This window comes from Schistocerca cancellata, chromosome 1, assembly GCF_023864275.1.
Source record: "Schistocerca cancellata isolate TAMUIC-IGC-003103 chromosome 1, iqSchCanc2.1, whole genome shotgun sequence".
NCBI lineage: Eukaryota > Metazoa > Arthropoda > Insecta > Orthoptera > Acrididae > Schistocerca > Schistocerca cancellata.
In genome coordinates, this window is record NC_064626.1 from 233063294 (window position 1) to 233078955 (window position 15662).

At 38.4% G+C, this 15662-nt stretch overlaps 1 protein-coding gene across 2 annotated transcripts in view; it reads left to right on the top strand.

Annotated features, from left to right (window-relative positions):
• The first annotated feature begins 478 nt into the window (after positions 1-478).
• Positions 479-15662, top strand: part of LOC126169940 (exonuclease 3'-5' domain-containing protein 2) — a 28735-nt gene continuing 13551 nt past the window's right edge. Inside the window, exons 1-4 of one of the 2 annotated variants that reach the window (XM_049920684.1) lie at positions 479-873; positions 941-1097; positions 3771-4363; positions 11611-11813. In XM_049920684.1, coding sequence (XP_049776641.1) covers positions 686-873; positions 941-1097; positions 3771-4363; positions 11611-11813 — 1141 coding nt within the window. In that variant the 5' untranslated portion in view covers positions 479-685. Of the gene's footprint in view, positions 874-940; positions 1098-3770; positions 4364-4484; positions 4651-11610; positions 11814-15662 lie in introns of those variants that run through there. The other variant, XM_049920685.1, reaches the window with a different exon arrangement.

The window sequence follows — 15662 nt, forward strand, 5'->3', positions numbered from 1 at the left end:
TGTAGCCACTAGCCGCGTACGTTGACGCCTCTGCCCTCAGGCAGTGAAAACATATCCGAAGTTCTATACTATGATTCAAGCCTGTTCGGCATCACCCCTTTCCCCGAGAACTGACAGACAAATCATATGCAAATTCCCCCATATGCCGGGGGCACCTGGATTAAAAAGTGGAATGGAACGTTGATGGGGAGGAGGGCTGATATGGCGAAGTCGCTGGTCCACTTTGCGTCAATGAATGGCGAACCTATCGCTACCTATATAGAAAGTATTTTTGCCGCAGTCAATTTGTTTACAGTTGTTTACTCTCGTTCTGCTTTTATTTTTATGCAATGCAAAATTAATGTTATCTGTTAAATAACTGACCTGTCATTTTATGAGGATAATATATAATTTTCGAACTCCTGGAACTATTGTACATATTTGTAGGTTTTCTATCTTTTAAAATTCTTTGATAAAAGCACAAAGACACGTGGATAAAGGTGAAAGAAAATCTGTGACAGCCCAGCGTTATTGTTTGGTGTTTGGGTTCTGTTGTATAATAATAATAGGGGTGTATATATATACTTATGGTGGCAATGCTATTATCAAAGGGTTAAGTGCCCTATTGGGCATGTATTGAAAAAGAAATCCCAGACCCTAAATTAATTTGTTTGTACGAGACACGAAGAGATCTCTCTTTATCAGAATGACTGATCGTAATAAATATTTGATTTCTGGCATTGTTTGTGCCACTGTAGGAGTAAGCGTAATTTTTGCGTTTAGGAGATACCGGAGATTAAAAACAAATATACTCCACAGTCAACAATGGAAAAAGAATATCATTGTAGTGGACTCTTTAGAAAGATGTGCGCCGGTTATTGACAGCTTAAAAGAGTAAGTACCAGATCTTGGGGATAGTGCATTGTAAAGTGTTCCTCATTGTAACTGATCGACCTTCCAGGAAATGCCAGACCCTTAAAGTTCTTGGGTTTGATTGTGAGTGGGTAACAAGCGAGAAAAAGTCACATCCAGTAGCGCTGCTTCAGTTAGCATCGTCGGACGGGTTTTGTGCTCTGTTCAGGCTTTGCAAAATTAAATGTGTTCCAGACGACTTGAAGGTAGGCAACTGGTTACATGCAATGTGTACTTCATAAGAAAAAAAAAGGTCTTTCCTTGAAATGCGTGTCGTGAAGCTTAGCTTTATTGCTGTTTGTGCTTTCTTGATGTTCATTGATTTGCTTAGCACGATAAACTGAATAAATTTTTATACACAATAACTGTTTCCAAACGTTGCACTGTTGGAGCAATGTTTTTATGCTCATTATATATTTAGGTTTCTTTCCGGTGCTAAACAGTTATGCTACACTTTTCAAGTACTGTCTATCAGTGTCAATTCTTTGTGTAGGCCCTACGTATTAAATAATTCGTAATGTCATTTTGCTGCAGAGCAAGTCTGAGGTTGTGCCTTCAGAGTAGTACACTGAACGAATTCCTGCGTGTATTATACATTAAAAGCCATGGTTCATAGTACCATAGTATTTCTGAAAGAATAAAATTGCCATCACATAACTTGTATAGGAATTGGGCATTACGTCGTACCGAGTTTGTATCAATAATTAACTCGTGTTAAGAAGAAATTATTAATGAAGAGCTGTTGACAGAGGGGGTGGCGCCCACAGTCGTTCGCATTCTTCGCAAATAACTTGGCAAGTAACGTATCCCACTATGAGAGACAGCGACAGTGACAAAAGAAAATTGTAGATTAACAAAACTGACATACAAATGTAAAAATACAGAACTGTCTCGTTATTCACTCAGTATAAATATGGTTTCTCTATGTTATGCAGTTAAGTTGAATTACGATGTGCACGAATTTCTTCGATTTTACTCCTATGATCATATGATTTTTGTGGTTTTTAATAATTCGCTGCAGGAGTGCCGATTTTCTGTGATGTTTTTGAAAAACCATTTTTGTGATGCAGGTACCATTCATTGCAGGTACTGACGACAGAGCTCCCCATGCCAGGTGTTTCTGTTGGTCTCATTAAGGATATTAGCAATATGTTTCTAACACAGAACTCTAGGTGACAAATTTTATTCACAAGGTACAGCATGGAAACCACTAATATTTGAGCCAATAAGGTTTCCTCAGTACAAGCATATTTAAAATGTACCTTTAAATGGCTACATCACGTAACAGGTTTCCATTCATACACTCCTCCCCAAAATATGTCAGGTTAAAGCACTAGGAGCTACTAACTGCATGGAAACTATTGCTGCGTGAGAAATGAAAGAACATCACTATCATTCATGTTCTTGGGTATTCATCAAACTTGTTTACCATCTGATATAAACACTTATTGATACTTTGTAGATAAGAATTCTGACCACTCCTATAAGGTCAAGTGAAAAGTGTGGTACTATGTTTTTGAGTTGTGTGTGTGGATTTTTTTGGTATTGAGGACTTCATATAAGCTACATAGGTCAAGCAAAATGTAAAGTTCCTAGGGTTTTAATGTTTGTAGCATTGTGTTGAATGTTGAGCACCTTTCGTGCTTGATTTTTGTTTTGGGATGGTGCTGTCATTGGTATTGTAGCACATTTGGCTTTTCCCCACCCCAAACTCCCTGTTCCCCATGGTTGGCCCTCACCATATTGCACATGCTGGAAATAGGGGTACCCACTATCTTGATGATATCACACATCATAGTAGACGGGCGGAATCAGGATTTTCAATATTGCACATTCCTTGCTGCAGATACATTTTGTGTTAGTAACTTAGGTGTTTCGCCTTGCATAATAAAAGCTCCAACCAAATAAGAAAAAATCCAATAAAGTAGAGAAATAAGATTATCTATGAATAAGATATTTGTTCACACAAGCACATCATAAAATAATGTGTTTTTTGGTTTTTGTGTTATTATTATTTTTTTAACAATAGAGGAATGTGAATTTTTTTTTATGGCAGTTGTATCATTCATATGTAACTTCCTTTTCTTCCCAAAAATAAAATCATTCTTTGCAGCAGAGTTTTGGTAGATGCTAATAACTGTAATTTATGACTGTGATCTCCAGTAATGACTGTTATTATAATGAAATATTGCTTTAAAATATTTTGCAACTTCAAGCTTTTGTTTGATTAATAAAGATATTTGAGTGGTGAATTTTTGAAAAAGCTGTGGAATTTGTTCTGTGATTTTTTTCCAACACTATTTGTAACATAGTTTTCTTCCTTAGATTTGGATCCCTGTCAGAACAAAAAAGTTATTTACTTTCAGCAGTGATTTTCTGACATAATGCAGATCATGCACTTCTCTCCAGCAACATTGCCAAATAAAGTTTGTTTTTATTCTCATTTCCAGATAGTCATACAAGTAATACTATGTTCATGATTTACGAAAATCTTTTTATATATTTATAAAAAAATATTGAAGTTCTGGTTCTCTCTCAAACCATGTGTAAAGACTCTGATACAGTGACCTTATTCTTCTTTTCGTCTGTGAATGGGTCACTTAGGACCTACCAAAAGCAACGCTTGTCATTCCTTTCAACCCAGCATTGTTTCATGTGCTATGGGTGAATGCATTTCATACTAGTTTAAGACCACCAGTACTGTTCAAAAAACTTTTCTGTGAGAGAATAAAATGAAGTTCTTAACTTGTGAAATCAATTTTTGGCCATGGTTTTCTGTGTGAAAACGTAATGTAATGTATAGTGTAGAAATATGTCTTGTATGGGGTGCAGAGAGCCATTAGGTGTCTGCAACTTACAAAGCACTTTTCTTTTTCCAGGTCATACTCGAAGACAGCCGCATTTTGAAAGTAGGTGTAGCTCCTACTGATGATGCAAAATACCTCTTTCGAGACTATGGAGTATCAGTGCGGGGCTGTTTGGACTTGAGGCATTTGCTTGCAGCAAAGGGCCTTGTAATATCAGGTGGCCTTGCAGGCCTGGCAGAGAACATACTGGGTGTTCACTTGAATAAAGACTGGAAAATTCGTTGCAGTGATTGGGAGCGTGATCACCTTACTCAAGAACAATGTGAATATGCAGCACTTGATGCTTTAGCTGCATATGAAATTTTCATCGATATTGCCAGACCATCAGGATGGTTTCAGAGTGGACCTGATGCTGATAATGTATCAAAGATAACTGAATCATGTCAGCGTTACTTAGATATCAAATACAAGAGTAGAAAGCACGGTACAGCAGTGGAGAAAGATGCTGGTGTTAATGGAGCTTTTTGTGCTGTTAAAGAGGTCAAGAAATTTAAGCAGTCATCTAGAGCACATTATACTCGAAGTCGACCTCTGTATGATAACTGTTACTTACAAGCACCAGATGGAGAAATTCTTTGCACCTGTGATAATAGCAAGGCCAGATGGTAATTAATTTTTACATTGATATAATAAAGTATGAAATGTATCATAATATTTAGAAGGAAAATAGTTTTCTTTTAATTTATCTTGTTTTCTTTGTATATTTAATGTATGTAAAATTTGCAGGTATTTCTGTATATGCCATGTCATTAGACATGGAAAAGAAAACAAAACAAAAAAAAAAGTTGTTGAAGAATACAAGACAAGAAAAGTTTTTACATTTGCGATGGGGTTGCCCTCAGTCAGTCCCTCTAGCCTGCATCTATATGCATACTCCACAAACCACCATATGGTACGTGGCTGAGGATACCTTGTACCATTTACTAGTCACTTCTTGCCCTGTTTCATTTGCATGTAGAGTGAGGGAAAAATGACTGTCTGTATGAGCCCAAATTTCTCTTTTCTTCACAGTTCTTACTTGAAACGTATGTTGGTGGCAGTAGAATTGTTCTGCAATATCTTTCAAAGACTACTGCTCTAATTTTTCTTGCCTGTGTATTGTGAAAAGACCGTCATACCACCCCCCCCCCCCCCCCCCCCCCCCACACACACACACACACACACACACACCAGGGGGAATCCGCTCTGAATTCACAAAGCATCTCAGTAATTGTCATGTATTGGTAATGAAACTTTATAAAGAAGTAACTTGTTTTGAAAGCCAAATAACATTGTGAAGTTTTAAATTCTTGATTTTGTGTGGTTTACTGCCATTTATCTCTGTACATTGAAGACTGTAAATGCTCCTTCATGTTTGACTTAAATGTGCGTATTCTTCTTTAAATGATCCATGTAAATCAAAACCCAAAAGTGCATCCAAGGATGGAAACATCAATTAAATGTACAATAGGATATAATCTACAATTAATGGTGTGACATAAAACAATATAGGCATATTCATTTAAAGAATATGCTACATATCTACATGAAGAACTATGAGAAATCTTTGCGAAACATTGGCACCACATTTGTTTAAAGCAGTCGGGCCAGATAAGGAAATTAATTACTCAGCAATATATGGATTATTTTACATAGAATTGTAGCAGTATCTTTCTTGCACATGTTTGGTACCATGAATTGGTTTCGATCCATCATTTAATCCCAGAAATGAAACAGTAATTGAAGCAGTGGGTGTACCAGATAGACAAAGTAGGTTCTATCTGCAGTTAAGAACAGTACTTGACAATACACTTTCCTAGGAAAGTGCTTTGATGGTGGGGGTTTGAAAACTGATTAAATGGCTTGTCAACATTATTCACTTCCTTTGGCACATTCTGATTTCCATATATTCCTGTGATTAAGAAGTTTGTGGCTCAATAATTTTCTGAGTCCAGTGACAAAGTTATGGCAACTCTGAGTGAGTACTTACCGATCCTTCCGGTATATACTTGCTGTAAAAGGGGGGGGGGGGGGTGGGGGGGAGAGCAGTGCATTGACCAAAATGCAGACTACATTGAAAAATGAGTACAGGTTTACCTCTTAAAAATTCTTTCATTGCTGCATTTATACCTTATCACATAATACATCCCAGTTTTTACCTGTGGATCTGAAACATGGACTGCGAGGAGAAAACATGGGGATCCCAGTTTTTACCTGTGGATCTGAAACATGGACTGTGAGGAGAAAACATGGGGATCCAAGTAGCTGACCTGAAATTTGTTGGAAGCACAGCTTGTGGTTTCTTAACAAAGTCAATAAAAATGCAAGATACAAAATCTGTATACATACTCTCAATATTATAACCAGAATGACCATGACCAACTGGAAGTGCAGAGAAGATAAAACAAGGCTGTGAAACCCTCAACATATTGTTATTGAAAGAGATATCATAATATGCCATTTTAAACTTTTTATTCATGTATTTAGTCCCTTAAATGATTCTAATAATTTTATAGTAACAACGAATTCTGGAGTGAGCTTCTTTATGTTTATATCATGTTAATTGTAAACGTGACATAAACAAAGAACTATGAGTTAGGCAACCGTGGTAGTATGCAGCTTTATCTGGTGAGGCAGGCCTGCTTTCCGACGAAAGCAGACATTTGAGTACAAACTCAAATTGTAACTGCTTCTGAATATGTGTTTACTAACAGCTTCAATTCCCATCACCAGTTTTAATAATTTCAAACAACTTATTTGTTGTAATAATGTGAGCACACTGTGTTCAGTATTTGAATGTTTCGTTTCTCATCAATACAATAATTTGTTGGTAAAATATGATATGCAATTTTTGCATACATGGTAAAGTGGGTCCATGATGGATGAGCGGAATTTACTGTAGTACTTTTATGAAGTTCCTTAGTTTAAGTAGAAATTCTTTTCCCTTTTGGAAACGGAGATCTAGTTTTTTCCCAATTATGCAGATAGGAGCAATAGGGTGGGGGATGATCCATGCTCATGCTAAATAGTGAACACCTCACGGAACTTGGCAATACTTCTGGTTGGGAACTGGTTTTGTTGAGCCCAGCATTCCCAAACTGGTGGCTGGTGTGCACAGCTAGTCACCTATATCCACAGCAGCAAAGTGGTGAAAATTTGTGTATCATGGGGAGTAGGTAAATTGGCTGGAAAAAGTGCAATGAACTCTTAATGTCAAATGTTTGATATGTCCTGATGGACTCAACAGTTTAGCTGGTAACTTCTGGGGAACCTACCGTACCTCATTTGTATCTGTCTTTACCAAACATCATGAGTACCTGTCTATGTGATATATATTTGTGTAACTGCTTGTGAAGGAGGAGGATTTCCTGTGCCACAAAGTGATTGTTCCAGCCTTTTTTATCTTGATCAGCCTGTCTCATATAACAGATCTGCCATTGTACTTTGGGTGTACTTATTTTCACTTAATGGATTTCAGAGGATTATAATATGGTTTGAGATCAGCTGAAATTATTTTAAACATCAAATAATTTGTGCTGTATTGCAAAACTTTCATGTTATCCTAAAGTAGTTGTAAAATGTTATAGATAATTCGGTATATATGGACAGTGTACAAAAATGTGGCAATTTTGTTTTTCCATGGAAGAATTTAAGTTTTGTGCTTTATACTGAATAGTGGCCATTTTCTTTACTTGTGAAAAGTTTACTCACACAGGATACTGTCACAATTGACACAGTTCACAAGGGTAGCTAGCTGTTAATGAGTAGAAGAAATGAAAATGGTGTATAATAAAGTGACACGGATCCCCAGTAAGAAACAGTTGAATTGTTCATATGTTAGATATCAGTAGCCAATGTTTGGCATATAATGAACATGTGAAATATTTTCATCAGAAATAATTGAATTTAATATGGAATTCCTTTTGGCTGATCTACTGCAACCAAAGAAAGATGGCCCTTTTCATGTCACTCCACACATTGGTCACAAGCACATCATCAACAGGTTGAACATACACAAATGTCTTTAAATGCCCCTACAACCATAAACCCAAAGGATTCAGGTTTGGTGAAAGGGGAGGCTATGCTGTAGGACCTCCTTGACCACTCCATCATCCACAAAACATTGTGGTGAGGTGCTGTCACACAATATGTAGGAAACATGGTGGTGCTCTGTTGTGCATAAACGACAGCCATCTTTCTGCAAGGGCAACATTCTGCAGTGCTGTTTGTTGGTATGTTTGGTAAAGTGTATGGTCCTACGAGCCTATCATCGACAGTTCCTGTCCATGCATAGATACTGAAGTGTTCATGTTCCCTGTGATTGCTTGAGGATTTGCATCTGCCAACATGTGTGTATTGTGGTTATTTACTATGCCATCTCCTTAGAACCCTGCACCATCTTTAATATTACGTATTACTTGTCATGAGAAAATAACCCACATGTCAACAGATATCAGTATTCGCACATATAATTATGGGAACGTTTATTCTAGTTTTGACCTATACTACCTCCTGCAGGAATATTTGCCGCTGCCCCCCCCCCCCTTCTCTCTCTCTCTCTCTCTCTCTCTCTCTCTCTCTCTCTCTTTGTGTGTGTGGGGGGCGGGGGGGCGCAACAAATGGAATTAAAAATTAGAGAAGAAGCATTAGGTCAAATTATGAGTAGGAGGGCAGAGAGACATAATTGCTGATTTGCATTTATCCTATTCAACATATATTTAGAAGAAGTAGTAAATGACTGTCTTTTTGGAAGAAGGAGATGTGACACTGATGGACATGAGAATAGAGGAGGAGATGGTGGTACAGGAAAGCAATTTTAAGTATGAGGGACAGTTCACAAATAATGCACATTTTTTTTTTTTTTAGTTACACGTTTATTTTATTTCAATATCTCTACAGTCCTTCAATATAGTGTTCCTACTTCTCTAAAATCCCAATGTCTCGGAAGCTCTGTTATTCCATCCAGGACACCATTTCTGTTCCGACTTCTGTTCATCTGTCAAATGGCTCAGGTAACAGTGGTACACTCTTCAACAGAAAGATAACAACATCCACACATGGTGTTATCCAGATTCGGGAACAAGTTGAAGTCTAGTGGACTCATGTCCAGGCTGTAGGAGGAGGAACAGCACTTCCCATTCATTTTTGTGCAGTTTTTGAGCTAAAACATTGCACATACATGGGTGATAATTGTCGTGGGAAATGAGTGGCCCAGCCTTGAACAACTGAGGTTGGGTTTTGTACATTTTTCTGCCCGTTTTGCATGAAGTTATGATAATATACTGCTATGATACTTGTTCCACATGGAACTCTTGTCTGTCATGATGATTCCTTGGTGATTGCAAGCAGAAATCATCATTTACTTAAGCTTTGATTGATTGTGTTGAAATTTTGTGGGATGTGGAGAATCTGACTCTCTCCTCTCACTGGACTGTGAATGAAACTCTGCTTCAGAGTCTCTGATCAAATTTCATCAATAGCAACAGTTCAACACAAGAATACTTGATCTTCGTGGTCAAATCATTGTCTGAGGAAGGTTGCAATGTCCAGTCATTTCTGCTTCTCTTGAGCAGTGAAAACAGTGCGGGACCCATCTCGTAGAAATTTTTCTCTTTTTCAAATCATTTGTCAGAATACTGAGATTGTGAGAATTCTCCTGGCTTCAGAGAGTTCTTTGCAAGTCACACTTTTATCTTCTCCAAGAGCATGGACCACAAGTTTCACACTTTGTTTATCTGTTCATGTTTTTGACCTTCCGGGTCTTGGATTATCGTCTATGCTTATATGACTTAAATGACCACCACAAAAATGATTAACCCAATGTGAAACTGTACTACGGTTCACTATAAACTCACCACAAATTTCACTGAACACTCTGTAGCTTTCTGCTGGGTTTTTGCCATGTAAAGTTTTGCTCTTGATGTACCACCTCTGGCCTTCAACAGTCACAGTACCAGAGACTCCTTCAAGGTCCATTTGTAACTCTTGTTAGTTCTATCTTAGATACACAGCGAAAAAACAGAGACAAGTGCTTCTTACTCGATTTCCCAACTATATATGATGTAATTTTCTTTGATGATGCAGCAAACAGTCCACAGTAATACCACCATGTGCATTATTTATGAAATGCCCCTCACATTTGGGAGACAGAATAAAAAGTGCATTGAGTTGCAATTAAGAAGTAAAAACGAAAATGGCAATGACAAAGGCATTTTTTAATGGACAAAAGCAAATATTCACTGAATCCACAAATAAGCAGGTGAATCATCACCACCCAAAAGATGTGAAGAATAGTGAATAGCTTTTTGAAATGTGGCTGTATAGGAAAGTAGATTATGTAAATTGGAAAATGAAATAGTATGGTTAAAAAGAGATATTAGTTAAAGACAGAGAATAAAAAAATTAAAACAATAATAGTAAATTGATTTCTGACAGTTTATGAAAGCAGAATGTTTTAGATGAATTGATGTAACACAATAGAATACGAAGTTCAGCTTCAAGAGTGGTGTAGTGAAGGCAGCAGAGGAGCAACTAGCCAAAGACGTAAGTCCCATAGAAATCCTTGGATAACACGTAAGATATTGAACATATTTGACAAAAGAAGAAATTCAAAAACTTAGCAACTGACACAGGCAAAAGGGAATGCAGACATCTAAAATGCGAGACTGATAAAAGTAGCAAAATGAGAAGCAGTAATGACTAGGGGGAAAATCCAAAGCTGTAAAGAATGCATGATTATGGGAAAGATAGATACCATCTACATGAAAATTAAACAGACTTTACAAGAGAGGGAAACAGCTGTTTGAATATTCATAGTTCATATGAAAACTCAGTACTAAACAAAGAAGAGAATGCTGAAAGATGGAAGCAATATATCAGAGGGCTGTACAAAGGGAACAAACCCAAACATCAAGTTCTGTAAAGGAAGGACGGATTAGACGATGAGGGATTGACTGTGTGAGAGTGAGCAAATATTGTACAAAGCACTAAAAATGCAAGGTATCTGGAGTAGATGAATTTTCCTCAGAATCCTTAGGAGAATGTACCATGACAAAACTATTCATGTTTATGTTCAAGATATATGAAAAAGGCAGAACACCCTCAGACTTCAAGAAGAATGTAATAATTCTAGTGCCAAAGAAGACAGGTGCTGACAAGTGTGAATGTTACTGAGCCTTTGGTTTAATTAGACACAAATGCAAAATACTGCCACAAACTATTTGCAAGAGAATAGAAGGACTAATAGCAGTCTTCTTGAGAAAGGTCTGAGTTATCATGCAGTGGATGCTCCGGCAGTAGACAGTGGCACATCTTTGGTGGTGTTCCAGTGTTGCACCAACACCTGAGCCTTTCTGTGCAGATGTCACATGTAAGTAACTAATTCAGTTCTCTTCGGACACTGTGTATCTCATGCCCTCAATTATAGTGTCGTTTTATGCCATATATACTGCAGTTTCTTGAAGCAAATAACCACATCTATACAGGTTTGTCCATCTTTGTTAATACTCTTAACTTGATAATAAAGTGGATGTACTGCTTTCTTCCAGAGGAAAAATGATTAGCACTTGTCTTTAGTACTTTATACTGTATGCACATCCAATATGGTGATTCAGCAGATACTGTGAATGTATTTTGTTCACTCACTCAAAAATTAGAATTACTTTTTGCAAATAACAATGTACCTGCAACACATTGGAGAGTAGAGATTCTAGATGGCACTGTTTGCGTGAAATATTGTGCAGTACTTGAGAAATCAAATCTCGGATGGTTCAAAATTTTTGCTAGAATATGTAATGTTATGAAAGTTGTAGAAGATAATCGTGGGTTAATCTCCTGATAAATCTAACATTCTAAACAATTTTTTCCCTTTAAGGTACATACAGAACAATCTTGGTGATCTGATTACCGAGGACCCATTCACTGTAAGGTTGCGATTTGAACCTTCAGGCAGAGCCGTGGGAGAAGTGGGAAGTTACTACACCCAAGTAAAAGACAACTGTTGTGTTGTTTGTGGTCGTACAGAGTCATATTTGCGAAAAAATATTATTCCTCGTGAATACAGGAAATACTTCCCAGGTAGGTGCACTTAATTCATTTGTATACTTTTAAAATTATACGTTGTCTCCAGTGCACCACTGAACTGGGACGTCATCCACTTGGTACTATGCTTTTCATTGTGTTTTTCCTGTGTAATAGCTGCTTTAGTGTTTGATTGTCGCAGGCCTTAAATTCACCCTGGATATTTCCTAAACTGGATTCAGCTGCAGTGTTATGAAACATCAGCTGTCTTGCATGCTAATTCCTGCTGAATGACAGGATCTGAGACAAAAAAACTGCAGATAGTAACAAAAAAAGGGTTGCAGATGTTGCCAATCATTTTCTAACTATGATGGTTGAAGTGAAAAGGATAGATCATGTAAAGTGCACAATTTATTTTCCCATTACAATTACTGAAGAGCATTTTAAATGTGTCATATTGTGTTGCTGACTGCCAGCTTTGCCAGTTGGCATTGTTTTAGTTAAGGAGAGGACATGAAGGGGAAATTCTCAGTGTGTGTGGTACCTGTTGACAAGATTATTGGGAACAGAAATAGAGAAAAAAAGACTTTGTAAAACATATAAAACAAAAATTTCCAGAAAAAATGAGGAAATGAAAATCGTTGATAAAATGACATTGGAAATCAGAAACTGGTGGAGGGCAGGTACAGTGAATAGTATAATCTCCTTTATCTGTGGCCATATTTCCTGTATTTGAATTAATGGTAAATTTGTTGTTAGTGTGTTCATCCAGTCTGTCACAGGAAACAACTCAAAAAACTGTAAAAATATGAGACAGTATCATTGGTCAGTACTTATGTTTAGGAGACAAAGTTTTTAGCACTGCTGATGAATGCACACATATAAAAGTACACAAAATGGAAAAATTAGTTCCTTACTCAGGAAGAAAAGAGGAATAGGCCAGGGAAAGTTAAAAAATAAAAGTTGCTTACCCTGATATGATTATGATAGGACCCCACCTGTTGTGGGATGAGGGGAAGCAAAGGTAAAGGGGAGCTATCAGAGAGTCAAAGGTAGTATGTTTGTTACTACAGTTTCATCTTCAGTCCATAGATAGTGACAAGTGTGACGAGTAAGAATATGTCAAGAGGAAGAGAAATTGAATGAAGAGTGCAATTAAGAACTACAAGGACAGGGAGGTGGGAGAAAATATCAGTTTGGGGGGGGGGGGGGCAGAATGAAGGTGAAGAAGTTAAAAGCAATCAACAAAGTAATTAAATAAGATGCAATAAGTAAGACATTAAAAATCTAATAATAAAAATTAACGTTAAAAGAAAGTGATAATGGAGAAGAGAGGGTGTTGTATGTTAATGGAGGTTAAGTCCAGGAGGGAGTTGTGATGCCAGGATATGTTGAAAGGGGATGCGAGGATATGTTGTAGAGCTAGTCCCCATCTCCAGAATTCAGGCAAACTGATATTTGGTGGGAAGGTCCAGATAGCCCTTGTAATGTAGCAGGCGTTCAAATCTTTTGAGTCATGGTATAGAGCATGTTCAGCAGCTGGGTGGCCCCAGGGCAGACAGTTGCTTTATGCCATCCATGTGCTCATCCAGTTTAAAACACTTTGCACTGAACACATGTTAGTGTGGTATTGCAAATTGCCCATCCCATGAAAGTGAACATGTATTAGTTGCAAATCGTGTGGTGTCACAAATTGCGCATCCCTTGAAATTACAGTGGTCATTGGTGGTGGGGCTGGAGTGGATGATAGTGAGTGGGTGTGTGGGGCAGGTTTTGCTTTGGGAAGAACCTATAGGAAGGAGTGTTGGTCTGGGAATATCATACGGCTTTACAACGAGGTTGGGAGGGCAGGAAAACACGACAGTGATTGAGTGGGATGATATTACAGAGAGAGAATCTCATTTCATTGGTAGACTAGAGAAAGTCATATCCTTGGTGGAGCAATGTAACGTGTTGAGTCATTCAAGGCCTGAGTGGTAATAGTACTTTATGATGGGAGGGGGTGGGGAGCTGCTTCTTAGCTTTTTGGAAGTGGGAGCTATGGTAATCAGAAAATGATAGAAGAATGCAACCTATGATATTTGTTTGTTTGTGAATAAGATCTGTGGAGTAGTTGGGGGGGGGGGGGGGTCATTCATACAGGTATTTTAGGGATTTGGTAATGGAACAGATACGTTCACTGTGGATGCCTAAGCTGTAGGATAGGAAATGTCTGATGTCGGAATTATGATGGCTGTCAAAAAGTAGGTATTGCTCCTTATGTGATGCTTTTTTGTGGACCGAGCATGAATTTGGACTTCAGTGAGTTGGGGATCAATGTCAAATAAGTGGTTTTAGATTTGGAAAAGAACCAGGTGAAATGGAGCTGGGAAAAGTTAAGCTTGCTGTACCCTGTGTTGAGGGCAGCACCCAGAAATTAAATCCCAGGTTGACAGTGAATAGCCAGTTTATTGAAACAGACATGAACTCGTCTCTTTCCTTAAGTTTGATTTACACCACAAAAATGAACGTTCGCTATTTAGTCTGTTTCAGCAAAGAGGTACACAATATACCTTCAATTGACAGAAGGACCAAACTGAATAACAGAAGTTCAAGTTCTGGTTTCACCAGGAATTGAAATTTTCATATCACAACACAGCAATGGTCCAAACACCAATCTCTGCAATTGTCCACACTCCAGAGCCCAAGTCTCAGTGTAGCTCGAATATGACTGCTGCATCTGGCAAAGAGTGCAGGCAGGGAAAAGAGAGTGCGGAGAACAGGTTGCATGACAATTCCAGGCAGGTTTCTGAACTAGAGAAAAGTGACAGTGGTCGGCACTTGCCTGAGAGAGCTAATCTGGAAGAATAGGTCTGGCCTAGATGTGGTAGTGGCGTCAGAATACTACTGGATTGGTTTGCTCACTTGTGACTTCATGGAAGAAAGTAGGCCCACAAGGACCGTAGTGACCTCTTCTGATGAGCCAGCTGTCACCTGCTGGTCAGGCATGTGCTTAAAGATTCTGTTCTGGTGCTTGCTGACGTGGCCCATTCAGCTAGCAGCATAGGCCACCTGTAGTGCCCTATTGTTATGCAAGTGGGAAGAGACTCCAGCATAGCAAATATGTTACACAAAGTGGAAGAGTTTTTCTCTACCAAGAGCCCAGACCACACAAAATGTCATCAATAAATCTACACCAGGGTGCCAAGCTACTGTATCTTAAGAACTGTCTCTTCGATTCAACCCATATTTAAAAATTCTAGGGCACAGAGGTCATGAGTATGTGGGATGGTTGTGTAGAGTGAGGTTGCTTCAGTAGTGAAAAGGAGAATTTCCAATGGGAGAAGGGTGGCAATGGATTGGAGACATTCCAGGAAGTGATTGATATTGCTTATGTAGCATAGGAGGCACTGTGTGACAGGTTGGAGGTGCTGGTCAGCCAGGGCTCAGATGCATTCTGTGGAGCTACTTTGGAATGGCCATGATAGTTATTTTTTTATATTTTGGGAAATAGGCAGAAAGTGGGGGTGCGTGGATGAGGAGGGACAAGGACTTCTAAGGAACCAGTTGTGAGTTGTCACGGGGAACCCAGAGTCTCCAATCCATACCCCCCTTCAGCTCCAAGAATATACTAAATGTTGTAAGTTGATGGTCATACTGTTCTTCCTTCATGGTCAATGGCTGATAAGTTTTTTAACACCTCAGCTTATTTGTGTACTTTTGTTGTTGTTGTTGTGGTCTTCAGTCCTGAGACTGGTTTGATGCAGCTCTCCATGCTATCCTATCCTGTGCAAGCTTCTTCATCTCCCAGTACCTACTGCAACCTACATCCTTCTGAATCTTCATGGTGTATTCATCTCTTGGTCTCCCTCTACGATTTTTACCCTCCACGCTGCCCTCCAATACTAAATTGGTGAATCCTTGATG